Raw genomic sequence first — 27,999 nt, 5'->3', positions numbered from 1 at the left:
TATGGATTGACGGAGGCTATTGTTGTCAGACCGGTGGTTCGTTGTGTCGGAGCTGCACTTTCACCGGAGAATGCCCCGAGGAGCCGGAGCTGAACCACGGTAACCACACTGCTCTTCACCTCCTCTCATTCCTGCTGCTTTTCTTTATTATTCTCATTAGAATAAAATGATCTCGCGTGAGAATTGTATCACCGTCTCACATCACGGCATCATCACGGCTCATCCCACCGGAGGCTGGGGGTTTGTTTACCATCACAAAATGACACCGTGAACCACTAATGAGGTCCGGGGTCTCAGTGTAGTGAGTCTGAACCGGGAGCGGACCGGACCAGCATCCCGGTACATGCACGTCCCTCTGATGGAGGCAGTGAAGGCAGCGGCGGCAGCGGCGGCAGCGGCGGCTCTGAGCTCCCTGCAGGCCGGAGGCTGCTGCCGCTGCCGCCGCTGCAACAACAACAACACACACGCGCACACACACAGGAGAGTTTAACACAGTTTCACACAACTAACATTTACATTACAGCTGCTGGTGCTGCGTTCAATGTCCATGAGAGCTGAGGGTCAAATGTAACGTTTAAAAATGTCAGTAAAGCTCAACCACCTCCCCTACTGACCCCGTACTGTACTTGGCAGTTTCATTGGAGCTGAAATGATAAATTGATAATCGATCAGATGATAGAAAATCAATTGGCATCAAGTTCAAAGCCAAAGAAAATGTGAATATTTGCTGTTTTCCTTTGTTTTTGTGATAATTCTCTCAGTGTCTTTGTGTTTCTGACAGCTGGTCAAACAAAACGTGACAGAACATGTGCACGTGGGGTTCAGGGAATAATGAGGCGTAATTTCACTGTTTTCTCACATTTTATTCACTGAACATTAAATTAATTATTTAAGAAAATCATTGTCAGATGAGAATAATCACCAGGCGCAGCAGTACAGTTCTCCTGTGATGGAATAATACGACCGTACCCAGGGTGTGTGTGTGTGTGTGTGTGTGTGTGTGTTTGTTTGTTTGTTTGTTTGTTTGTTTGTTTGTGTTAAACACTTTAAAACAAGTGAGATCAGGAGAAAAGGTCTTAAAACTAGATTCAGACCAGGGTACCTCTAGTGGACCGGGTCCACAAGATGGAGGATGGAGAACCCGTCATAGTTGATGATGTGGAAGAAACCTGGGGCTTTTGGGGACACTGCCTGTGATCCAGCCTTGTACTTCACATCTTAACTAGAATCAGCTCCTTGTGGTCGTATCCCTCCGCCACGCAGACTAGTTCCAGATTACATCCCTGTTTATCCAGAGTCACTAAAATATGAACCAATTGTGTGAAATCTTGTCATAATTTCTGTGGGAAGTCTTGAGTGATGGCTAAAAAGTGTTTTCTTAGGTCACACTGACCTTGACCTTTGACCTTTAGCAACCAAATTCTAATCAGTTCATCCGTGAGACCAGGTTCCGTCGAGGCGTCAAATTTGAAGAAGTTCCGTCGAGGCGCTACTGAGAGACCCTGTCTACGAGAATAGGACGGATGGACAGCCTGAAAACAATATGGCTGCCGCTCTGACGGAGGAATAAAAATAGTTAAAGTTGCATTAAGGAAACGTGAAAACAATAAACATAATGTCTATACATACAAAAACACAGGTATTAATGTTCATCATTGAAGTATTGGGCAAGAAGAGATTAAAAGCTCCACTTCAGAACCGTGTAAGTCCACGTTTGTTTAATCGGATCTTCAGTCTCTGCGTCGACCAGGTCTCTGAACCCGGACCGTGACTCAGCACCAGCTCCACTGAAATCCATCATTTCATTTAACAGATCAAATCTGATCAAGTAGAAGCTCATGTCTCTGATCAGTCGAGCGGGACGTGAACTTGGTGTTTGATCCTCAGACGTTGAAGTCTGTGTTTCCTCCAGCTCCTGACAAAACAAACATGGCCGCCCACACACTCAGCACTTAACGCTCCTCCAACACGACTCAGCACTTTTAATACATTTATCTAGCGTCCTAACGGAGTGATGTCATCTGCCTAACCTTGTAAAATTCAAAGTATCTGTGGTCAGTGATCACATACAGCTGTTCCCTCCCACCTTGAACTCGCACACGTTTGAAATGATGCATTTATCTCCTTTGACTTTCCACCTCGGACTCAGGTCCAGGTCCCACGTCTCATGACTTCAGACCCAGGGACCAGACGGTCTGTCAGTGTCGTCTGTAATTAACCAGAGAACAACCCTCTAACTCTGAGGCTGTCAGTCCTCCTGTCAGGTAGAGGAGCGAGCTGCCGTCCAGTCTCTCCTCTCTCTCCCAGTTTGGGCCTCCGCCCTTCGTACTGGGACTCCAGCCAGAGCTCCTCTGTGATTTAGTGCACTGACCACATGCGGCCGCTGCCATATGCTTCAGATGACAGCTCATATTTAAAGCTTCTGTGAGCTATTAACCTTTCTACATGAACCTCTGCAGGGCCAGAGCCGATCTGAAGCTCTGTTAGATTCTACTTTGTACTTTTTAAACACTTTCCTCTCAAATTTATGACTCTGCTCCGAGTCCTGGCTGACAGAAGTGAAATTTAAAACACTACAAAGCCAAAAGTATCTGTGTGGATGTCTAAAATATCAAGGTCCAAGTGACATGAAGGTGTTTTTGGATCTGATGTTTATTGAGGGAATCAGCAAAAACCATAAAGTCCAAAAGCCTGAAAGTCAAAAAGTCTCAGAAAAACAGGAGCATTTAGAAAAACTCAGGGATTCACAGACGCTTTTAAATGAAGAATTATTGTATAAAATATTAGTATTTTTTCTGTCACTTTGTCAGAAAGATGAGGAGCTTACATCACGTTAGAGGCGGATGATGACACTGACCAGATGTTTGAAAAATAAACCAGATAAAGGTCAAATTATCTAAATTATCACTTTCACAATCAAACTGTTTCTTTCTTTCTTTAATGTAAAGAAACTTTTATGTTTGAGACGGTTTCAGACAAAAAAAAAATGTATCTTGCAGATTTGGAAATGTGGTTGTCGTCTTACTTTTAAACTTCATCAGATTTCACTTGTGTTTAACTTTCTGTCAAGATGGTGAATCAACAACAGGTTTCATTAAACAGTTTATTTATCGAGGAAAAAGAAGAAATCTTCCAGCTTCTTGTTGTGATTTTAGAACTGGACTAAGATTTCTGGCTTCAGGTCGGCTCTTGTTTGATGATCAGTTTTTAGGAGGTTCCGGTACCTGCTCATCTGCTCAATCAATCAATCAATCAGTCAATCAATCACTGATATCTCTCATCTTATCTTTGTAAATACAGTTTATCGCGAGTGAGTTTAAAGGTTCAGATCGAAGCCACGGCTCCAAACGTCCGTTCAACTTCAAACCTTTGGCTCTTTGTTCCTGCTTCGGCAATAACAGACTTTCATTGCATAATCCTGCTTTGGAGATATTTCTAATCCAGATGGTTCGCGTGTCCTGCTGCGTGTCCAGATTACCACTGCTGCTCCTGTCATTGGTGTAGATCCGCACGGAGGATGTAGATTAAGCAGGATTAAAAACCCTCTCCGCTTTTGTTTGGGGACGGGTTTAGCAGCTCCCCTCCGGATCCAGCTGGGATCGTGTGCATTGTTTTAAAAAGACACAAAAGGAGCCGTCTTACAGAAGGTGTCATGATATCACCCTCCGCCATGTGAAGTCTGGGATTTGTAGTTCAATCAGTAGCTGAAGTCCAGTCTGATGAAGCAGTACAGGTGCTGATCAGACTGGTCGGTAGTGTTGGTCCAGTCTTCATGTTCTTCAAAACATCACAACCCTTACCCCCCCCCCCCCCCCCCCAGGTTAACTCAGGCCTAAAACCAATGTTACCATGGTAACAATCAGTGAAACCTGCCTGACCAGTAGCACCCAACAACAAAAAACAGGAAAACACGGCTCATAATTTGTGGTTTGTGAACATTAGAAAAGAGAAGAGAAAGAGTTTTTAGAGACGGCAGCCATTTTTATTTTCCAAATCACATTATTATTTAACTTCTTATTTAACTCTAACACTCTTGTAATTGTTGAATTCTTCCAAAAGACAAACATGTTCTGCTGAAGGTTGGCGTTTGGATGCGGTTCCTCGCTCAGCCATTTTTTTAATATTGAAAACAGTCTTAATTTACCCATAATTCATTGTTTCACGATCCGGCTTAAGATAGTCAAGAACTGAACTGCAACAGGTGAATTCACACTCTATCTGAAGTGTGACTGTTTGTTGTAGTCAAAGTGTCCACACATCATGACTGCAGCAGCTCCGGTCCTCCATGTTCATGACGTGGTCCGTCAGTGTGGTTTCCTGTTTCAGTGTGGTTTCCTGTCACAGCAGCTCAGCGTTGGTGTGACGCAGACGTCATGCAGGAGGCTGGTGGTGGGTGGGGGTGTCATATGAACACCGGCAGGTTCATGGTTCCCAGGGGACTTATATTACTGCAACGCTGCAGTACGGTCCGCTCGTATTACCCGCCTCTGTCTGTCTGATGGACAAACCGGCAGTTCATTCTCTGGCTCCTCTGAACTGATGGACCGCATCTCAAATATTCATTATTCATATGGTTCAACCATTAGACTCGGAGCACGTTATCTTAAATAATTCTCAGCTGAGACGAGCCTCTAACGGAGGTGTACAACATGCTGAACTAAGTGTAGAAACACATTAAACACACAAGACTTTACATTCAGACACAGTACGTTTTAAATAACATATAAGAGCTCTGACGGCTCGGCCACAGCGCACAATAAAACATATTTACCTGCATGTGAATAAAATGCTTCACATTCACACCGCGCTCCTGTCACGTTGTATAAAGGTTTGTTCAGACGACTCACATAATCTGCACAGATTCTACCAAAAGAGCCAGTTCCCAACTCACCAGAAACTGTGATTCATTCTGCTCCGTGACGTCGACTTTCTACGTCTTCCTGACTCGTGTCGTCTTCCTCTACTTCCTACTTTGCCAGTTTCATGTTCTTTTAGTGTGTAATGTAATACCAGCTGGAGAGTCTGTCACTGCTCATAACACTGTTTATTAAAAGGCATGTAATTATGCTGCAGCCTAACGAAGACATGCTGCTCTTTGCTAGCTAGTGAACAGAAGCTAACATGTTAGCCACTTATCAGATACATGTTTGTTCATTAAGAGAAAACCAGACAGAGCAGCAGCCATCTTGTTTTCAGGTTGTCCGTTTGTCCGTCCCTTTCTTGTGGACATGATATCTCAGTAACGTCTTAACGGAATTTCTTCAAAGTTGGCACAAACATTCATGAGGACTTAAAGACAAACTGATTAGATTTTGGGGGTCAAAGGTCAAACGTCAAGGGCGTGGTGACCTCAGAAAACACTTTTTAGCCATTACTCAAGACCTCACACAACAATTATGGTTCATATTTTCTATGACTGGATAAACAGGGATGTAACATGGAACTAGTCTGAGTGGTGGAGGGATACAACCATGAGGAGGTGATTCTAGTTTTTTTAAACTTTCAGCAAATAAAGAATAAAACTTTGATTTACCTTTTTTTGTATTTGTATTGTGGCTGTTGTTTAACCTGCCGATTATTTTCCTGATTGATCGTTCAGTCTTTAAATTGTTAAAAGATAGTGAAAACTTTGCTTTGGAGCCGCGGTGATGTCATCACTGTGCTGCCTTGTCCGACTAACAGTCTTAAAACGTAAAACGTATTCAATCTCCTGTCATATGGCAAAGAAAAACAGGAAATCGTCACATTATAAAAACTGGAACCTGAGAACGTTTTTCTGTATTTCTGCTTGAAAAGTGACTGAAATGATTAATCAATTAATCAATTAAAGCCAATTGATAAATTGCACATGCAACCAACTACTGATAACTGTGTTTGTTTTTACGATGAAGTCGTGTTTGCGGCAGCAGTGCCAGCTCATCCTGCTGGTTTAGAGGCCAACAGTCTCCCACTTCTATCAGCTGCGTGCTTTTTAATTTTCTGACTCATCTTGACTTCTTCTTCTTCTTCTTCTTACAGATATTGACATGAAGAAAGACATTGAGACTCTAATAGCAGAGGAACGTGCTGATATCATCTTGAAATATGCTACGGTGAGTTTGTGCTTCCAACCCACAGAGAACTGTCAGTTGTTTTGATTCAGTCCAGATGGATCATGTCAGTTTTCTACAGCAGTTTTGTTTTTTTTATTTTTTTTAGATTCATACCAGAACACAGATGTATTTGACTCTGTTGTTGCTGTATTCAGTAAAAACCCTGATATTTATCTTTAATTAGATCCTCCGATATTGATTTGGAAAGAATATCTGATCGTCCCAGCTCTGGTTGGCAGATATCGTTACTAACATTATCCGTGGTCGTCAGCGAAAACACAAAATTGTCATTATCATCTGACATTACTTCAGGCTGTGGATGCTTTGCTGCATGTGTTGTGTGTTGTGTGTTGCTCTTGTGTAGGAGGTGGAGTTCACACTTGTGTTGATTTTGTGGTTTAAAAAAAAAAAAAAGCAAACAAACAAAGTGTGAATTCAACTGAGCGCTTTGTGTTTGTGTGTGTGTGGAGGACAGTACAGTGTGGATGTGGGTACAGTATGTGTGTGGGTGGATGTGAGTGTGCTGCCAGAGTGCATTAATAACACATTGTGTAATAATATGTTTTCGCCTGTGGTTTCATGTGATTGGAGAATGACGAGCAGAGATATTAAATCGCACTGAAACTGAAACTAGTATTAAACTCAGACATGGAAAATATTCTAGTAAACTCAGTTAATAAGTAAAAGTAAATGGAGATGATGAAGTCTGACTCCTTATTATTAATACTCTGATTCTTCCTGTTCACGTCTACAAACAGTCGATTTAATGAGACATCAGATCATCTGCTAATTATCTTAAAGCTCCTCCAGTGTAAAGGTCTGTGTCCATGTGTAGTGTGATTATAGATCAGGTCTAGCTTCTATATTAATACTGTGAAAGTATCAAAGCCTCAGTCCACAGAGAAATGCACACAGCCTGTATTCAGAAACTGAGCCTTAAAACCAGCCGTCAGGACTTCTGGAACTTTGTGATGTCACAACAAAGCAGTCACCGCCCTCAGCCACACAAAACAGTCAATTAGAAGAGACAAAGAGTTAAATAAAGATCAATAAAGTCATAGTTAAACTAAGGGATTATTACTGGTGTGTGAAAGTCATTATTAGGTTATTACACTGAACAAAAATATAAATGCAACACTTTTGATTTTACTCCCATTTTTCATGAGTTGAAATAAAACATCTCAGACTTTTTCTAAGCACATTAAAGAAACACGCAGATGTTCGCACACGTCGAGTTCGAAGTATCATCCGAGTTCTTTCATGACCTGCGTCGTCAGCAGACGCGTCAGCCACTGAGCGGGTTTGAGATGATCAGGATCTGCGTGTACGACAGCGTGACCCACTTCCTGCCAATATCAAGCAACTTCACACAGACACTGAAAATGAAACGGTCAAACAATCAACGACTTCATTAACTCTGATGTCGGTCACACCAGATACTGATCCCTGCAAAAAATGCACATCTGGAGCCCAAGTCACACAGTTCAGTATCTAATAAATATCCTTTTTTTCAAAATAAAAGTGTTGCATTTATATTTTTATTCAGTGCAAATGTATAAACTGAGAGCTGCAGGGATGATGTGTTTTTGTTGGCCAACCAGGAAGTTAACATCTCCCTGGTTCCCTCGACAAAAAGCCAACGGGATTTTTGTCGGTTGCATGACTTTGACGTCACCACACTCAACTCTTACCTCTTCTGCAAAAGCCTCTTAGAAAGTTAGTAACAGTTTGAGTATGATGAGCAAAAAGACAAGTGTTATCTAATGTCAAGTAAAAGCCTTGATGAGCGGAGGAACGAGAGGCTCACAGCGGTGAACGTGTCGATGCAGCGTTGAACACTGGGGGAACGGAGACGGTGGCAGACGGAGGTTAAATATAGCTCAGCAGCTCGGAGCAGAGGGGCGATGGGGTGGGCATGGAAGGCGGGGGGGGGGTCTGTCTAGCCATAGCAACAGCTGTGACACATGCGCGCCGCGATTGACTTGACGACCAACCTCCGGCGGCTGGCTAAACTCCCGCGTCAGTGAGGTCTCTGTGTATGGACGCTGGTTTCCAAACACGTTCAGACACAGTTCCAAGCAGCAGAGCTCAACCCCCACACCCCCCACCCCCCCACCCCCCACTGTTTATTCTGGGTAAAAAACCTGCCACAGATTCATACAGATTTATGTATCAGACCAACTTAACCTTGCTTCACCTCTCTTCCCCTGACACTTCCTGCTCTCTGAGTCAGCTGACATCAGTCTCAATCTGTCGTATTCATGTTGAACATTGCACTTCCCTTAAAAATCCTGCATCCTTTAATGCAGCTCCTCTGTTGCAGGTTTATCAGCTGTTTAATGGCACAGTCAGGTGATCTTGATCCAGCCATGAAGATGAAATGTCGTGTCACCACAGAAACTCCAGTAAAGTCGAAAAAAATATGGTCAAACTTGCAAAATTTAGTTTTAAATGAGGACCCTAACCCTATCTGATCATAAAAAATGAAGTCCACGTCACAGATGTTGGCTTCATTTGACACCACAGTGCACACAGGAGTCAAGGTGTGTCCTGACAGGTAGACGCATCATGATGCTGCCAGAGGAAACCATGCAGGTGTTATTAATGATTGTCATACATCATGTGACATTCGATACCAGCTTTCAGTTTATTTGGTTTTTTCATCCCAACGTAGACCGTCCAAACTCCCACAGGGAAATGCATTAAAGCTTAAAGTTTAATTCAGTGAAATGTTCAGTCCATTCATTTCCCGCAGTAGTAGCACTGTACATCAGCGTGGCAGATTTAAAATTCAAACACAGCTCTAATCTCTCTCTCTCTCTCTCTCTCTGCCACTCCAAACACCCTCAGTGAGAAAGTATTTTTAGTCCTCTCACTTTCATGACGCTGACATCACTCGCGGTGCCTCCGGGGCTCAGAGTGCCGACTCAACCACGATGAAGCCGTGCGCCCCCCTCCTCCTCCTCGCTGAGAGCAGGAGTGTGATTGGCCGCCTTCCAGACAGGCAGCCAACCACACAGCAGTGGCCTCTCCGGTAGGCTGTCGGAGGATTAGTTCCCTCTCTGTTATGTCAACACTGGGACCAGATTGTTGCTTAAATGGATTTTCCATGATACAAACATTACTCCTAAACTTTGTGCTGGTTAATGCAGATTCTGAGCTCGTGTTTTGGTTGGACAGTTTCCCTGTGGAGTCTGACTTTACACATGCTGTTAGAGTTATTTAGTTACTCATTAAAAGTGTTTGTGTTCAGACCTTTTCGTGAAAACTGTTACTGCCGTGTGTGTGTGTGTGTTTGTGTGCAGACTGTGTGTGAATCTGAATAAAATGTGTTGTAATTACAGTAAATATAATTTTTCGCGCCATGCTAGCAGCTCGTAGCGCTGAAGGTGGCTTTGTCAGATTGGATGGATGGGTTGCCATGGTATTATCCTGCACAGACATTCATGGAAAAACCTGCCTCCTGCTGTCTCAGTGGTCCATTATCCGAGTCAGAACTTTTACACATATCCGTGAATGTATCCTGATTAAACCGTGTCTTGGTTTTTAAACACTGTTATTGCAGCGTTTAAACACCAGAGTTCGGTTTCTAACCTCCGTCAGCTGTCAGCTAGCACAAATGCAAACAACCATTTATTTCTGATGTGTATCTTGCCCATTGAATTCATGTTTGTACTGATGGGATATACAGTATGTTTTTAGACCATTCACTTACTCTTTTTAGGGTTTTAGGTATTAGGTATGAACCTTATTGGTGTGTCCCATTTACGCCCGTTGCCATTTTCATATTTCTATGTTTTTACTTGCATTATATTCTGATTTGTGTCAAATAAATAAATAAATGAAATGAAATGAATGAATGAACAACAAAATGAAGCAACATTTGCTCCCCTTAACTTAATTTAGCCCTGGAGCGAGACATTCAACCCCCAAACTGCCTTGTTCTCAGGTGAAAAAAGTTTTGGAGGCAGATTTCATTGGTTCCATTTAATCTAAAACATTGTAGTGTTAGTTTTATCGTCAGTTTCAGTGTGTGTGTGCTTTTCTCTTTGCATCCATGTAAGTCTGTGAGTGTCTGTGTCTCCAGGGCAGGCAGGGCGGGGTGGAGATCGACCCCTGGGAAGATGCCGACTACAGCATCTACAAAGTCATCGACCGCTTCGGCTTCATGCAGTAAGTCCTTCCTGTGTTTCTCCTCACACTTGGTCACAGCAGTTTCCTTCCACAAGGTGGCGCTGTGCAGTCAGTTTGTTGATGATGTTCTTCACTTTCTGTCTTTTTATTTTCCAGTGAGGACGAACTACAAGCCCCGACTGCACACGAGGTGAAGGTAAAGACTCAGCGCTCCATCCATCATGTTACTTTTAGCTAATTATTTCAAATATTTTTATGCTCTATTAGCCGACTATTTAAGCAGTTTAATCAGTTACTTTTAGTTAGCTAACTATTTTGACTCCTCTGCTAGCTTGTGGAGAGGAAACCATACGTTCAGACCGAAAGCGGCAAGAGTGAAAGAAATCGCTCTGGCTGTTCGTTCAAGGACGCTGTTGAAGTTCGTGGGCGCTCTGTTTGCGTTTGGCGCTAGTTAGCATGTAATTCCCTCCTATTTTCACAAAATATATCATAAGCTACACTTCACCAACTCACCTGGAACACCTACAGTGTCAGACACCTCTGTCCATGCATTGGTTTTTTAAATTTACGTCACTGTAAGCAAACAGGGACTTCTCGTGTTCTCCACAGTGGAGCACTTCTGCATTTTGATTGGTTGCCGTTGAACTGCGTCATAGCTCACAAAGTCCAAACCGAAATCTGACGGTCTGGTCTTTGGATGATTTTCACTTTGCGTCACCAGCTGTTCCCGCCTGTACTGTTGTGTCGCAAAGCACTGCTCCTGTCGCCTAGCAACCTTGACAACACCTGACTTTTTTTCATAAAAACTTGTAGTTTTAAGGTCCTTGGTTTGAACAGTCGTACTGTTAACTGTTGAACTGAGCTGAAACTCAATACTTACATTTAACAGTGTAAACTGTCGGTGTTGTTTGCTTATGTTGCTGGCACGCAATGAATCATGGGATAGGTTGGACCACGAGGGATCCACCCGTCGGTTCCTTCGTTGCCAAGGAATGGAAGGACGCAATTCTCGACCGTATTTGAAGGAGCCTTCGAAATGGGACAGCCTATTCGTGCTAATGTGACGCAATGTGTCTTCAAATGCAGCCTCCGAAGGACGCAGCGCCTGAAGTGGAACACAGCTTATTTCTGACGCCCACACCACCCAAGACGCGCCGCCAATGTGAATGACTTCCGGTCACTTTGTCGTTCTCGTTGCTTTCGGTCTGAACATACAGTGAGGTGTTATAGCTGACTCAGGATGTGAACTATGCAAACAGCCTAACTACCCCCTGGCAACTGCTTAAGCACCATAACCCCTGGAATTACTGCTCTAGAGATAACGGCCATGTTGTTGTAACCACTTGTTTCTGTCCAGTGGAAACTAAGGAAAGGAGGACTGTGGGTTTTTGTTTACCAGCTCATGTCTCCTTTCACAGTTGAAGCAGCTGGAGATAGAGAGAGCAGAGAAGTGGCTAAAGATGGTGAAGAAGTGGGAGAAATACAAGAGCAGTGACCGGGTGAGTAACTAGTCCACACATACCAGAGCTGCACCATGTGGAGACTGAAAACATGTTTATTGTTTTTTAATTAAAATGACTTCACTGCTGCAGAGTTCAGACGACTGCAGACAAGTATGTAAAGTGGGAGCTGTTTTCTATGTGGTCACTGAGAATTGTTACTGTGAAGTCACACAATGAATCATCACAGCTGTCAGTGCTGGGTCCACTTCACTGTAGAGAGACACTGGATTCCTACAGGCCGCACTCATCCTGAATGACTTCCCGATCAGAGCTGAACGTAATCCATAAAATATGAGTCAAACTAGGCGATACTTCGAGATGGACAAAGTTTTAATGGCTGTTTAGATCAATAGTTTTCATATTATAAACACACAGAGAATCATCTGCAGCTTTAGGGAGGTTTTTAGCCTCTTTTAGCTCCTATTTTTGGTTTTTATATCACATTCATGGTTCAGTCTTAGTGTTTCCAGCTGGAGCAGGCAGCTGTTTTCAAAAGCACCACAGCAGCTGGTGAGGAATCTGGAGCATTTAGCAGCTAAAGAGCCAGATGATTTTCTCAGGAACTGGCGGAGACCAAAAACAGAGCTAAAAGAGCGGGAACACTGGACACGAACGCCACTCTAGATGAACGACCATGTTGCTCTGTAACTGCTGGGTGTGAAAGTAGGAAACTAAGTGACCAAAACATTTATATAAATGGATTAATGCAGCTCCAAGTTTAAGTCTCATCTCTCTTTTCTTCCAGCACATTGTTGGTTATTTGTTCGTCCTGTTTGTAGTTTAAACATTTTGCTTCTGTCGACCTTCATCAGTTGAATCTTGCCTGATGTAGTTGAACCCAAAACTTACCTGATAAAGGTAAATGACCAACCAGGGATTCAAACAAATCTGGTTTTGTCCATGAAGAAAAATTATACAAAAATGGAAGATGGAAGAACATTTCAGAAACCGTGATCTCATCTTGAACGCCAGGCTCCACCACAGGAAGAAGTAGGATGGAAACAGCTGCTAACGTCGTTTTTGAAGTTTAAAATTTGTGGTATTCAACGTGTGGGTTTACGTTGGGATGTTTGAAATCCATCTAACCCACACAGGTAAACAATAACATTATTACTCCCAGCAGTTACTTCTTCAATGTCAGACACACACACACACACACACACACACACGAAACCTGCTTCGTGCTCAGTGATTATGCCTCAAATGTGAAAAACCTTTGTTTTGTTCTTGTGAATATTGACGTAGGCGAACAGGAGGTGGTTAAACTTTCCGGTGACTCACATTTTAGAGAGTCAGCTCTCCAAACCCTCTGGCTTTAACGTTCACTCAGTGTTTATGTTTTCCTCCCTCTCTCTGTTGTCAGATGGTGAAACGAGTGTACAAGGGCATTCCCCTGCAGCTCAGAGGCCGGGCCTGGGCCCTGATGCTGGATGTGGAGAGGACTAAGAAGGAGAACGAGGGCAAATATGAGGTATCTGTTCATAATGTGATAAATGAGTGTATTCTCTTTGAAAATACTGATAAATTAGCTTGAGATATATCAGTATCAGCAAATATGTTGGACAAAACATAACAAGAAATATTAGTATGCATATGTAAAAGATGTTTTATTTATTTAAAAGGACAGTTTCCTAGAGTCAGATGAGAAGATGGATTCAGGTCCAGGACTGCTTTATCCCAGATTAGCACAAAGACTGGAAACGGGGAAGCTGCTTGTCCAGCTCAGGTAGAGGCGGAGAGGGAAAGAAAAAACACACGTTCTCAAATGTGTTATATTTAACTTATGTGGAAAATAGTCTTCAAAAAACGCACTGTGGTGTCTGAGGAGCCTTCACAGTTTGTGCTGCTTCGACAAATACCTTTTCATTCATCAGCACTTCTGTGCAGAGTCCATGTACAAGATGAAGAGTGTGTTGAGTTTTCAGAAGCAGAAACTAGACCCAGAGAAATACAGCTCGAGTTACATAACAACAACATGACGTGACCATCAAGGGTGTATTTTGTCTCCTTTGGAAAAAGCAAGTTTCCCCTGCTTCAGTGTTTGTTTTGAGCCAGGCCACTGTTGGATTAACCACCTCGAGGGGCCTGGGGCAAACATTTCTTGGTGACCCCCATGACACAGGTCAGTTTCATTATTTCCCCTGGCACCCAGAGACCGACCAGTACTCTGGAGCAGAAATTATTCATTGATTAAATGATTGCAGAAGCTTTCACTGGTTCCAGCTTCTGAAATGTAAATATTTTCTATGTTTTATGACAAAAAAACTTAACATTTTCATGTTTTCTACTGTTTGTCATAAACTTTATAGATTAACTTGGGCATCAATGATACACATCTTTCACTCTTTTCTGACATTTATAAACTGAACAATCAATGGATGGATTATTAAAGAAAATAATTGTCCAATCCATTGATAATAAAATCAAGGTTTCTGTGTGTTAAGTAAAAAGAAATAACTACGTTACAAACTGGGCTAATCCGTACGATAACATGACCTTTGACGCACAGAGATGAAACTGGTATCGGTATTCTTGTGCAACTCTGGTAAACAAATGTTTACTAAAATGTTTATTTTTCCATTAAAGAAACTTAAGTGTTATTGTTAACTAACTCCACCTGCTCGCTAACACTGCCTACTAACTAACTCCACCTGCTAGCTAACACTGCCTACTAACTAACGCCACATGCTAGCTAACTCCACCTGCTAGCTAACACCACCTGCTAGCTAACTCCACCTGCTAGCTAACGTTCTGACAAACAACAAAATGTGGTGAAGAACTTATTCAGTTCTCTCCATTTTTTTTGGATAAACATTTCTGTGACTCTGTTACATATTCAGACATGATTTAGACTTTAAACCTCTTACCAGCTTTAAAGGTTGAGACTCTGTGAATAAAACTCTGGATGTGGAATAAGCCACTAAAGGTCCAGGCTGACGTCAGGGGTCCCTTCTGGATTTGTAAATGTCTCTGATTAGCCGTCGGAGCAGATGGACATTTAAATCCAAACGTTTGACCTGACACATATTTATCCTCCCTGCCATCACAACACGCAGCAGGATTAGCAACACACACCGGCTTTTTACCAAAGTGCACTGGATTAGGTCAGTGAGGGAAAAACAAGCAGATGAAAATGTAACTGAGATTTATTAGAAATAATCAAATCAACCAGATTTAATATTTTATGCTTTTTTTGGCACATTATTTATGGCCAAATACAGTCTAATTACTTTGAGTTATATCCATTTATTTTGCTACATCTGAGGCGTAAAGGAACAGATTAGTAAAATAATGAGGATTAAACATTTTCCATGTGTCCTGCTTTCATTTGAAAAGTACAAAGTAAACCCCTGTTTCTTGTCAAGCATCTGTAATCGAAACACATTTTATTTCTTTCATTTCGGCCACTTCACTCAGTCACAAGTATCTCTCAACCGCCCGACCCCGTCCATGTTGACTCACCTCTCGTTTTTTCCTCTCAGAAAATGAAGGAGCAGGCCCGACTCTACTCATCCGAGATCAAGCAGATCGACCTGGACATCAACAGGACCTTTCGAAACCATATCATGTTCATGGATCGCTTTGGAGTCAAGTAAGTGTTAGGGACGCAGCAGTTTTCGGTCAGATTTTCCATCTGTCATTTATTTCATCAGGTGGAGCAGCTCTGACTCACGTTACTGAACGGATATTTATAATCGCTCTCTGAACCACTTGGCTTTGCCGGAGGTGACGTTCAAGTTACAAAGAAATTAAGAACAGATAATTAGACTATACCGAGTTTAAGTAACTACATAACTGATTCATTCTATTATTTCAAGCCGACTCCATCTGTGATGCACTTTTCTCTGGCTTCGGCTCCGGCTCATTCAAAGCTCTGCAGCTCGGCTGTTAACCAGAACCAGGAGGAGAGAGCACATTGGTCCATTTAGCTTCCTGTTACATGTAGAGTTGATTTTAAAGTCCTCCTCCCTCTATACAAGGCCTCTGATGGGCGAGGACCGAGCTGTGTCGTCAACTCCCTTGTTAACTATTTGCCCTCAAGAACACTGCGATCATCTGCTGCTGGTTTATTGGAGGTTCCCGGCAACAGCAGAAAGAAAAAATCAGGGATTACGCTACTGGTCATACCAGACCAAGTACGACTGTAGCAGCAAAACCACTGAGTGATTTAAGCTTTTGAGATTAATTCAACTTTTCATTCATAATAGAATAACACCATGTGGTCAAAAGTATGTGGACACCCATGTAAACAGTAGTGGCTGACCACACTGATGCTCTGGTGTCTGAATGTGAGAAAATCCCTGCAGCCAGGTTCACGTGGTGGATGTGAACCTGACTCGGTTAGTAGGATTCACCCTCTGGGAACCCTGAATGTCTCATGTCAATCCATCTGATGGTTGTAGTGATATTTCAGTCTGGTGCCATCCCCAGAAACGAGCTGCTAACGAGGCTAAAAAAAAATATTTTCATACATTATTTTCTTTAACAGTTTATTGTTTTTTAATGACTTAAAAAACTAGTCTGTTTAATCCCAACTACCTCTTTAAAAGATTCAGGTATTTTTAATAAAAAACACTGACTGTATGTAGTTCACATTAGCGACCAGGACGGCGTGCAGAATAATTCAGGATCAGACAAACATGTCTCAAAAGGTTCCCACAGTTGCGTTACTACAAAACCTCATTGTGGTTCGACACAGGAAACAGAACTTGATGTCCACTCTGTAGAACATTTAAAGAAAAAATAACATCAAACAGCAGCACGTCAAATGTCATGACATGCTCAAGTGTCCACATACTTTTGGCCACGTTTCATTCGGTTCAGTCGAGTTTGGATCCAGGAGGAAGGAGAACGGAGCCGGTGATTCTGTGACCTCGGTGTGAACTGGACCGAGTGTGAGAGAGGTGGGCAGGCTGCGTCGGCGGTCTGTGTGGAACCTGATCCTGCAGCACAGTGATGTCACTGACAGTTTAATAGACCGCAGGCCTGTTCGGGAGCGGCAGTGGAAAGTCTGGGGCAGCAGAACCTTTCAATATTTAACAGAGGATCAGTGGCGCTGCAGAAATGAACCTTTTTATAGAGACGGAGAGCAGCAGTGGTGCTGCAGAGCCGTGTTCTCTCTGTTCTCCGTGTTCTGGCCTATCCGCATTTTTATGTGTTGTGTTATGTGGGTTGCGTTCTCTTTGTTGTGTTCTCTGTGTTCTGTTTTCTATTTCCTGTGACGTTTGTGTTTTGTGTGTTCAGTGTTTGTGTTCTCAGTGTTCTGTTTCTGCGTATCTTTCTGCATTGTGTTATGTTTTGATTCTCTTTGTTCTCCGTTCTCTACATTCTGTTCTCTTTATTCTCTGTGTTCTTTTTTGTTTTGTGTACTGTGTTTTCTGTGTTCTATGTTCTATGTGTTTTGTGTTCTTCATGTTCTCTATGTTCTCTTCTTCTCTGTCTGTGTTCTATAAGTTCTCTTCTTCCCTGTTCTCTATGTTCTCTTCTATTTTCTCTGTTCTCTATGTTCTCCATGTTCTCTTCTCTGTCTGTGTTCTCTGTGTTATCCATGTTCTCTTCTCTGTCTGTGTTCTGTGTTCTCCATGTTCTCTTTTCTCTGTGTTCTCCATGCTCTCTGTATTCTCCATGTTCTCTGTTATCTGTTCTCCATGCTCTCTGTGTTCTCCATGTTCTCTGGGTTCTCCATGTTCTCTGTTCTCTGTGAGTTCACTTTGAGTTTCTCTGCTTGTGTCACAGTCCAGTTTAAACGATCCACAAAATGACAAACCCTCCCTATAGTGGAACGTTTGAACAGAGAACAGACGGAACCTCAGAGTCACGTGACTCATGCATTTCTTGAGTAAATAAGTGGCATCATTTTGTCCTCTCCTCTCCTCTTTCCTCCTCTCCTCTCTCCTCTCCTCCTCTCCTCTCTCCTCTCTCCTCCTCTCCTCTCTCCTCCTCTCCTCTCCTCCTCTCCTCTCTCCTCCTCTCCTCTCCTCCTCTCCTCTCTCCTCCTCTCCTCTCCTCCTCTCCTCTCTCCTCCTCTCCTCTCCTCCTCTCCTCTCTCCTCCTCTCCTCTCCTCCTCTCCTCTCTCCTCCTCTCCTCTCCTCCTCTCCTCTCTCCTCCTCTCCTCTCCTCCTCTCCTCTCTCCTCCTCTCCTCTCCTCCTCTCCTCTCTCCTCCTCTCCTCTCCTCCTCTCCTCTCTCCTCCTCTCCTCTCCTCCTCTCCTCTCTCCTCCTCTCCTCTCCTCCTCTCCTCTCTCCTCCTCTCCTCTCCTCCTCTCCTCTCTCCTCCTCTCCTCTCCTCCTCTCCTCTCTCCTCCTCTCCTCTCCTCCTCTCCTCTCTCCTCCTCTCCTCTCCTCCTCTCCTCTCTCCTCCTCTCCTCTCCTCCTCTCCTCTCTCCTCCTCTCCTCTCCTCCTCTCCTCTCTCCTCCTCTCCTCTCCTCCTCTCCTCTCTCCTCCTCTCCTCTCCTCCTCTCCTCTCTCCTCCTCTCCTCTCCTCCTCTCCTCTCTCCTCCTCTCCTCTCCTCCTCTCCTCTCTCCTCCTCTCCTCTCCTCCTCTCCTCTCTCCTCCTCTCCTCTCCTCCTCTCCTCTCTCCTCCTCTCCTCTCCTCCTCTCCTCTCTCCTCCTCTCCTCTCCTCCTCTCCTCTCTCCTCCTCTCCTCTCCTCCTCTCCTCTCTCCTCCTCTCCTCTCCTCCTCTCCTCTCTCCTCCTCTCCTCTCCTCCTCTCCTCTCTCCTCCTCTCCTCTCCTCCTCTCCTCTCTCCTCCTCTCCTCTCCTCCTCTCCTCTCTCCTCCTCTCCTCTCCTCCTCTCCTCTCTCCTCCTCTCCTCTCCTCCTCTCCTCTCTCCTCCTCTCCTCTCCTCCTCTCCTCTCTCCTCCTCTCCTCTCCTCCTCTCCTCTCTCCTCCTCTCCTCTCCTCCTCTCCTCTCTCCTCCTCTCCTCTCCTCCTCTCCTCTCTCCTCCTCTCCTCTCCTCCTCTCCTCTCTCCTCCTCTCCTCTCCTCCTCTCCTCTCTCCTCCTCTCCTCTCCTCCTCTCCTCTCTCCTCCTCTCCTCTCCTCCTCTCCTCTCTCCTCCTCTCCTCTCCTCCTCTCCTCTCTCCTCCTCTCCTCTCCTCCTCTCCTCTCTCCTCCTCTCCTCTCCTCCTCTCCTCTCTCCTCCTCTCCTCTCCTCCTCTCCTCTCTCCTCCTCTCCTCTCCTCCTCTCCTCTCTCCTCCTCTCCTCTCCTCCTCTCCTCTCTCCTCCTCTCCTCTCCTCCTCTCCTCTCTCCTCCTCTCCTCTCCTCCTCTCCTCTCTCCTCCTCTCCTCTCCTCCTCTCCTCTCTCCTCCTCTCCTCTCCTCCTCTCCTCTCTCCTCCTCTCCTCTCCTCCTCTCCTCTCTCCTCCTCTCCTCTCCTCCTCTCCTCTCTCCTCCTCTCCTCTCCTCCTCTCCTCTCTCCTCCTCTCCTCTCCTCCTCTCCTCTCTCCTCCTCTCCTCTCCTCCTCTCTACAGGCAGCAGTCTCTCTTCCACGTTCTCTCTGCATATTCGGTCTACAACACAGTAAGTAGAAGTTCTCTCCATCACATGAAACTAAACTCAATTAAAGTGATAAAATCTCGATTCAGTTGAGTTTCTGTGTGTGATGCTGACTCTGTGTCAGAGGCTGCAGGAAGCAGGAAGTTATTACCTCATCAGTTTTAATCAGTGAAGAGTTTCTCACTATCAGTTTTCTACTGGAGGCACCATTAAAAACACGAAGGTGATCAATTACAGATATTTAATCGAGTACAAATAGATTCTTCTTTCAGGCAATATCAATAATATGTCAATACATTGATTCCATTTTTGCTTGTCTCTTCGTTATGTTGTTTTTATCTTCAAAACATGGAAATTAGATTCACACCAAAAAGAACAGGGTTAAAATCAGATCATCAGGAGAGTAACAGCTCTGGGAGTTAGCTAAATTCACAGTGTTAACATGTTTAGCAACATTTAGCAGGTATAATTTTCATCATGTTCATCGTCTTAGTTTAGCATGTTAGCATGCTAATGTTTGCTTATTAGCAGGGAAAACAAAGTAAGAACACAAAATAGTTTTGACATGAACCAGGACCAAAGAGTTTTGACCTGATGATGGCGCTAGATGAAAAATCAGAGGATCACCAAAGTCAGTAGGATTCATCCTCTGGGAACCCTGAATATCTGCATTACATTTCATATCAATCCATCTGATAGTTGTAATGACATTTCAGTCTGGATCAAAATGGTGCCATCCCCAGAACTTAGCTGCTAACGAGGCTAAAAAACACCATTTTCATGACAAACACGTTATTTTCTTTAACTGTTTATTGTTTTTTAATGACCTGAAAAACTAGTCTCTTTAACCCCAACTACACCTTTAAAAAAAATCTGGTGTTTTACGACTGACGTTAGTTCACATTAGGGACCTGGAGGGCGTGCAGAATAATTCAGGATCAGACAAACATGTCTCTAAGGTTCCCAGTTACATTACTACAGAACCTCTTTGTGAGCGACACAGGAAACAGAGTCGACTCTGTACGTTTCGACTGTGCAGATTTAAAGAGTAGAAAATAACGCAGCTATAGACAAACTGAGCAATGTCCTCTGTTTGTCTTTCTGTCTGTCGCCTGCAGGAGGTGAGCTACTGCCAGGGGATGAGTCAGATCGCCGCCCTGCTGCTCATGTTCATGAACGAAGAGGACGCCTTCTGGGCCCTGTCACAGCTGCTGACCAATCACAAACATGCCATGCACGGTGAGACGTCGCAGCGAGCTCATCTACAACATGAAAATAAAAAAACTGCCTCTTGCATGTTTTCCAGATGAAATGCTACGAAGAAGAACGAAATAAGAGTCGTGTTTGCGCAGCTCCTGCTCTGCGGTGCAGCTGATCACAGGCTGCGCTGTCCGTCCACATTCGTATTAAGTTGGATTAAAAAAGCGCCTCTCTGCTCTCTCTCCTCTCTTTTCAAGGATTTTTTGTTCCCGGGTTTCCTAAACTTCAGAGATACCAGGCGCATCATGATCAGATTATCTCCAAACTCATCCCCAAACTGAAGAAACATCTGGTGAGGTCACAGTTACGCAAGCGTTTCATAAGAGAGAGCGAGGGCGAGGGAGCGACACCGCAGCAACAACTCTGATCTGTGATGACATTTAATGTGATTTGATGCCCTGTGGATGTTTACTCTCTCTCTCTCTCTCTCTCTCTCTCTCTCTCTCTCCCTCTCTCTCTGTCTCTCTCTCTCTGTCTGTCTCTGTCTCTCTCTCTCTCTCTCTGTCTCTCTCTGTCTCTCTCTCCCTCTCTCTCTCTGTCTCCCTCTCTCTCTGTCTCTCTCTCCCTCTCTCTCTCTCTCTCTCTCTCTCTCTCTCTCTCTCTCTCTCTCTCTCTCTCCCTCTCTCTCTCTCTCTCCCTCTCTCTCTCCCTCTCTCTCTCCCTCTCTCTCTCTCTCTGTCTCTCTCTCTCTCCCTGTCTGTCTCTCTCTCTCTCTCTCTCTCTCTCTCCCCCTCTCTCTCTCTCTCTGCTCCCTCCAGGACAGGGAGCAGATGTCTGCAGGGATTTACAGCACTAAATGGTTCCTCCAGTGTTTCATTGACAGGGTGAGGAACGTGTGATTGATTCCCTCTGTATCTAATGTCTTAATGACAGTGTCGTATTTGGTGAGCAGAAGAGCGAAGGATCTCAACTTCTCTTTTTAATGGTTTATTAACATATAAAGTTTGTATTTAGATTTAAAAATTTAAACAACTCTACACAGTAAGAGATCAAAGATTAAAATAAAATAAACTTACCCGTTAACGGAAAAGAGAGAAAAATCAAACAATATTTTTGCAACAACATGTTTATATTCAGTAGATCCTGCAGTGCTGTAGTTCGACTTTGATTTAACATTTAAAACTAGCTCCACCTCGAGCTGCTAATCTAGATTTAGGAGCCGCCCTGTCCACCTCTGCACTACTCCTTTTCAAAAAGTCTACAAAGCATCAGTTTACCACATTCAGTAGCAGGAAGAAGCTTCAGAGAGCAGAGGGCAGTAAGTGTAGACTGTTAAAGTAACAGCGTAACATGAGTTTAAGTTCATGATATTTCAACTGCTGCTGAATCATCAGCTGCTCCTGCAAACGCAGCGTCGTGTTCGTCCTGACAGTCAAAATATCAGGTAGTCCTCTAACCTCAGCACCGTGTGATTCATATCACAACTCTGAGCGATGTGCAGACTCACAGAGCGACATGCAAAGGCCAAACAATGTGTCAACCACCAGCTGTTTAACTGTCTGTGTCATATGTGAAAAACTCTCTTCTGTTTTCAGTCAGTATCAAACACTCACACCCGTTAACCCTCTGACGTCTGAGGGCATCTCCTCGAGTTCTACATTATTTGTTGAATTCACCTTTAAATGGTACCTGCATAAAACATAGCACCCAGGTGTGTTATGTCACAGTTTTCAGAACAATCTGAGCTCTCTCTGTCATCAAGCCCCTTTTTGTCACAAGGAGATCATTTGGCACAAATGCTGAAAAATTGAAGCCTAGTTTTTCCAAATTCTTCAAATATTTTGTGAAAACAAACCTTTACGAACTGTTTTTGTGTTCACCACAGTCTATACGTTCATAAAAATAGTGGTTTACAGAAATAAAATAGTAGATAAATGGATAATAAATGCCTGAAATGAGTCGTAGTCTCGTCCGTCACTCTACTTTAACCAGATTTTAGAGGCTATGAGTCACGTATGATCTCGCAAGAATGAAAGAATCTACAGATTCTAACAACATTCAAACCATATTTCTATAATGTACTATCGCAGAGATATTAATAGAAACATCCACTGCCCTCAGATGGTTAATGTTAAAGTAACTACAAATTGCACAAACAACCACACAAGTCAGAACAAACCCTGATATGATATTAATATAAGAATGTGCGTGATGTTCTTCTGTACCTGATTATAACATGACTGTGGATCAGCTGATGATCCAGGTTTATTGTCACTTGAAAATCTCTCCTTAGATTAATCCAGGAGGAGTTAGGTTTAGTTTGCAGTTAGTTTGGAGGACAGAAGAGGAAGAGCCACTTAGCGGTAGCACCGCTGTCCACCTCTTAGTGAAGAGTGCCACCTACAGAGACAACAGAAAACATCACATTAGTGCGCACACTGTTAGAAGATCACGGTGAAGTTCAACCTAAAAGCACAACAGCCTTTATTACTGAGAATGACTGAAACAAGAAATTTGTCAATTTGCCTTTTTAAATATAATTTTACATGATTTCAGCAGAAACCGTCCTGCTGATATTTGAGCTCGGGGACGTTGCATTAGAAGAGAGCATTAAGAGCTGTTAAGCTAAACTGCTATTAGTCTCCTCCATGCATGCCCACAATCCTGTGGTGGTGGTCTGGCAGGGTTCGGCTGCTGTCAGCACTTCTCCGTCCCGCTGACTAGCTCGGCTCTGAGGGGCCCGTGGGCCTCTGAGGTCTGGCACAGAACCAAAGAAACCTCCTGACTCCGGCCAGGACCAGAACTGCATAACATGTGAAAAACCGCTGGCGTAAACAGACCGAGCTGACTCGCAGCGATATGGTGACTTTGTCGTGTTTGTGATCCTGCAGACGCCGTTCACCCTGACCCTTCGTCTGTGGGACATTTTCATCCTGGAGGGAGAGAGGCTGCTGACCGCCATGTCTTACACCATCCTGAAGATACACAAGAGTAAGGAGTCGCCGCACAGTTCACCACAGAGAGAGAAATCATTATCTACTCAGGCTGTTAGTCACGACCACAAACACCAGTCAGCTTTAGCTTTTTATCAAACTGTTTAAATGAACTGATTCTGAAGATTTTCAGCTGTTGGTTGGTTTTTCTTAAAGTCTGTCAAAGTGCAACTGTGAGAAAATCCCGACAGCAATAACTCAAAGTCATTGTTTATTTTGAGCTCTTTTAACATCACACTGATGAAAACTAAATGTGTTCACATGAGCTTGTGAACGCTGCCTAAGTGTCTGTGTAATAAACCAGTCTGATTCTGGTCGACACAGTGTCCTAGATAGAGCTGAGAAGTGGGATGAGCAGCTGTTACCAAATTCATACACAACTGACCCTGCTACAGAATTTGAAGCTCTGTGATTGGATGTTTCTCTCTGAAATGCGCCTTGGGAGTCGCAGTCGACTTCTCTCCTTTAGTCTTTCTGTCCTCAGGCTTCTCGTATCTTTGATTTTTATCGATATTTTCAAACACAGTTGGTAAACCTTTATAGTGATGATACTTATACACAATGTTTTTGGATACCTTATCTTAAAGAATATAAACATGTTTATGTGCAAAACCTTTTCTTCATTTGACAAAAGAATATAAAGTTGTTTGTGTCATCTGAACACAAACAGCTGTTCAAGAACGGCTCAAATCAGATAAAGATGAAATTGGCAAATGTTCAATACGGAGCCCCAGTCCTGCACAGCTGATGAGAGATGCATGATTCAGGTGAAGTTGACATCGCAGTTTGTTTATGTGGCTTTAACAAATAAACGGTGTATTCTCTGTACGTGCAGAGCGTCTGGTGAAGATGTCCCTGGAGGAGCTCAGAGAGTTTCTGCAGGAGCGGATCGCTCAGACTTTCTTCTACAGTGACGACGTGATCGTGGAGCAGCTTCAGGACTCCATGACTGAGCTGAGAAAAATGAAGCTGGACCTTCCTCCTCCAGGTACACGGCTGCACAGAGCTGAGAGTCTGGTCTTAAGTACAAACCTGAGTTACACCTGTTCTGGACTCTTGCTGCCGACCCTGGAGCCGTGTTGTGTTCTTAAGAGTCTTTGTGCTCCTGGTTGTTTTCAGGGAAGCCTGAGGAACTGCCTCGTAAGCCTCTGGGTCAGGAGCTGCCGGTGCTGTTGAGTCCGGTCCAGTCCTCCAGAGGGAAGTCGTCCTCAGCCAGCGGGTTCCCCAGAGCTGGTCTGAGCCTCCACATCATCTCCCACCAGCCGGACTCCATCTCCCCTGACCAGAGCCCCTCCAAGGACCCCAAGGATCTCGACGCCGCGGAGGAGGAGGCCCCTCTGCCTTCCCCAGACCCCATCATCATCCACAGCCAGGCTCCGCTCACCCCCGACGGCTCCCCACTGATGGGGCCTCCGCCTTACCAGCCCCCAGGGAGCCAGACCCTGGTCACAGTGGATCAGCCGTCTCTGCCGGATCAGGAGGGGGATGAACCGGTCTCCACAGGACCTCGCTCAGCTCCACAGATTACAGACGCACTTTTGCCGACCTCTACAGATGACTCCTCTGCATCCGTCACCGACCAGTCCTCCTGCGGGATCCCTCGGACTTGTTCAGTGCCTGTAGTCCAGGCGTCCTCGCCGGGGTCGGGCCCGGCCCATGTTGAGGGTCTGTCGGCAGCAGAGGCGGCTGAGGACAGGTACCTGGTCCAGCTGCTGGAGCAGGCCTCGGCTCTGTGCACCGACAAGAACCTGAACCAGGACTCAAGCACAGCATCAGAGGAAACACAGGCGGCAGACGTTTCATGAAACAAGCAGATCATCAGTTTATTGATGATGTTACTTCTCCATTTATTGGATGATTTTACCAGTAAGGTTTAGGAACAATATGATTTATCAGTCAGATTATCAGTGTCGAGCAATAATTGCTTATAGATGTGGTACCAGTTTCAGCGCCAACACCGATATTGGTGATAATTTGTCAGTTTAAGAGATAAATTTAGTAACTTTCTAAGAAGTTTTGTAACGGCTGTAAGAAGCATTTTTCCTCCTTTAGATATTTAAATCTGTTTCCATGTGAAGCGACAGTGACAGTGTCACTGTGGGCGTTTGATTTTCACCTGCAGGAGGTAAAAGGTTTGAAAACATCAGTGAAGATTCTCAGTCACAGGATTAAAACCTGTTTTAGTGATTTACAGTAGGAAGCTTCCTGACTCAGCAGCAGAGCCCTGACTCCTGGGCTTCAGTGTGACGTCCTTGTTTTACAGTATTAGACAGTGGAAAGTAGCAAAACTTTATTCTGTGGGGGTTTTATGTGCAAACATTTGTTACCAAGATTAATACAAAGTTTAAATCTCATAATTATATTATTCATTTGCATAGTAGACCTGGCGAACCACTCGTATGGCTTAAAAATGAATCCAAATACAAATGAATAGACTCAGCCCTGTCCAATCACACTGGTTTATAATAACTATAATAGTGCTGCATCTTGCTTGGATTGTGGAGGATTGTACACAGAACAAAGTCCACTCACAAAAAAGTCACTCAGTTTTTGTCAAAATGGCGTCCTTCAATAATCTTGACAGTCTCTCCTCACACAGGTGTTTCTGCCTCCTGTGAACAGGTGAATCAGCTCTGCAGCGCTCCTACATATCAGCTCAGATCAGAGAGATTTCCTCAGCTCAGAAAGTGGAAACACTTTTACTCCTCAGCCCAAAAAAGTAAAAAACCACATTTGGACTGATTTCCTGCTCCGAGCTGGAATGTGAGCCCAGTTTGTTTTCTGCGGCTCTGGAGGAGTTTGGTCACAGTGATGTCCTCAGAATACAGATTTAAAACAGAAAACCTGCATCACAAACTGTGGTCATAAAGTCTAAAAAGTGTAGGTGTTTACCAGGCAACGAGGCTCTAATGAAAGATGCATTATGGGAAGTGTCGTATGTAGTGTTTTTGGAGCTTGACCCAGCGGCTGAAAGTCAGGAACCCCCGACATCTGCTGCTTTGAGTTTGACTTTTCTTTTCTTAATCCGTCTCTTTAAAGAACCCACATTTAATTTAAGTGGAGTACTTGAAAAAAATAATTAATCATCAAATAAATCTGCAGCTGGTATCAGAATGGAAAACTCCTCTCGTGCAAACTAGATAGATGAAGTATCACTTGCAGAGAAATTACAAATATTAATTATCTGACATGGAAATGGAAATGATTGATCATCAGATTGCTCAGATCCGTACGAGTGTACCTCACAACCTTAATTAACCCTTCCACCACGTGACTACCACTACCACTGTGTTTCTACAGATTTCTCCATGTGATCGTTTCTTTCTCTTTTCGTTCACAAAGCTTGTTATTTTGCATTTGGAGAATTAGCGACACCCGGCTCTCAGAGGAGACGCCGGATGACGAGGTGTCAACTGCTTCAATCAAGACTCCTTACAGGACTCTGGGGCGTTCGACATCACATCTACAGCTGTCTCCTCATTGGCTGAAAAAGTCTGAATTACCTGGAGAGTTTTATTACAAAGAGAAGGAATTAAAACGGCATCACCCTTTACAATAAAATAAAATTTTTTTGTAGTTTTGTAATGTTTCGTCAGAGAACAAAATGTTTGCTCAGTCGGCCTTTGTAAAATATTTGCTAGCAGAATTACAGTTTTATTTTTTGTACTAATGTCTTGATGCCTTATTTGGATCGGCTTCAGTTCTTCTGTGGACATTTTTTGACGTATCCTGCACAGCGACAGAGGAAGTGAGGTTCATGTGACTCTACATGAGGGAAAGAAGCAACTTTTCAGGTGACGGGACTGAACACGAAACCTCTGACATGGTGAGCTGGCTCACTCTTATGATTGTACACATTCAAACCTACACATTCATTTTAAAGAAGTGGTTTTTTCTAGCTCAGTAATTTATTGTGTTAGCGTCTTCGAAAGGGCGTCCAGGTCCTTTAACAACAGCTCTTGTGCTCATCCTTTTCAAGAACTGGAGTATTTGCTGCATTCCCACTGAGATCCTTGAAAAGAGAAAATAGACTTTTTTTTTTATCTTACAGAAAATGACCTGGATGTAGATGTACCTGCTTCTGTTAACATTGTGTTTAGAAATGTACAGTATTGTAGAACCAGTAGGTAAGATGAGTTAGGACAAGTTTCCCCATCTGAGGGCAGAGAACTCATTTCTTCAGCTTTGTGCTTAGAGACAGTGAAAGGCTGACATCTTGTGGTTGGTTTAGTTCAAGCATGTCTCTATCTAGATGTAGCCAAGGAGAGTAGAAATGTTGTGAAAGCAGTTTTGAACTTTTAGATTTCATCCAAATTAGAAGAAGAAAAAAAACTGATTATAAAATCTTCTTCCAATTTAAGGCCATTATTTTGAATTCTGTGAATATGTTGCGGCTTTTTATGACATTTCACTGTATTTTAATGCTAAAACTCCAGATAATCTAAACTTTTTGAATCGTTATGTATCAAACTTTAAATGAAACTCTTTAAATGAGATGAAGTTATAATAGTGTGACATTGTTAAGCACTTCACGTCAGAGTGTGTGTGTGGGGGGGGACAGTGTGTTTACTTCTTGGC

At 43.7% G+C, this 27,999-nt stretch overlaps 1 protein-coding gene across 1 annotated transcript; it reads left to right on the top strand.

The window, feature by feature from the left end:
* On the top strand, nucleotides 1–27,999 carry LOC111225683 (USP6 N-terminal-like protein). The gene is made up of 14 exons (XM_022750701.1): nucleotides 1–99; nucleotides 6,019–6,092; nucleotides 10,180–10,265; nucleotides 10,383–10,422; nucleotides 11,645–11,725; nucleotides 13,092–13,199; nucleotides 15,211–15,320; nucleotides 19,204–19,252; nucleotides 20,347–20,467; nucleotides 20,686–20,780; nucleotides 21,247–21,312; nucleotides 23,320–23,419; nucleotides 24,257–24,409; nucleotides 24,541–27,999. The coding sequence occupies exons 2-14, from the start codon at nucleotides 6,027–6,029 to the stop codon at nucleotides 25,224–25,226; spliced, it is 1,761 nt and encodes a 586-aa protein (XP_022606422.1). The 5' UTR covers nucleotides 1–99; nucleotides 6,019–6,026; the 3' UTR covers nucleotides 25,227–27,999.

Source organism: Seriola dumerili, unplaced genomic scaffold (assembly GCF_002260705.1).
Source record: "Seriola dumerili isolate Sdu_G_001 unplaced genomic scaffold, Sdu_1.0 BDQW01000012.1, whole genome shotgun sequence".
Classification (NCBI taxonomy): domain Eukaryota; kingdom Metazoa; phylum Chordata; class Actinopteri; order Carangiformes; family Carangidae; genus Seriola; species Seriola dumerili.
Note: the sequence above shows the minus strand (reverse complement) of the source record. Positions and strands in the feature narration are given on the sequence as shown.

Bases quoted from the DNA above. Each gene is read 5' to 3' on its own strand.
- LOC111225683 (XM_022750701.1), top strand. From the start codon at position 6,027: ATGAAGAAAGACATTGAGACTCTAATAGCAGAGGAACGTGCTGATATC. The intron at 6,093-10,179 runs GTGAGTTTGTGC...CTGTGTCTCCAG, and splicing joins TCATCTTGAAATATGCTACG to GGCAGGCAGGGCGGGGTGGA. The intron at 24,410-24,540 runs GTACACGGCTGC...GGTTGTTTTCAG, and splicing joins GCTGGACCTTCCTCCTCCAG to GGAAGCCTGAGGAACTGCCT.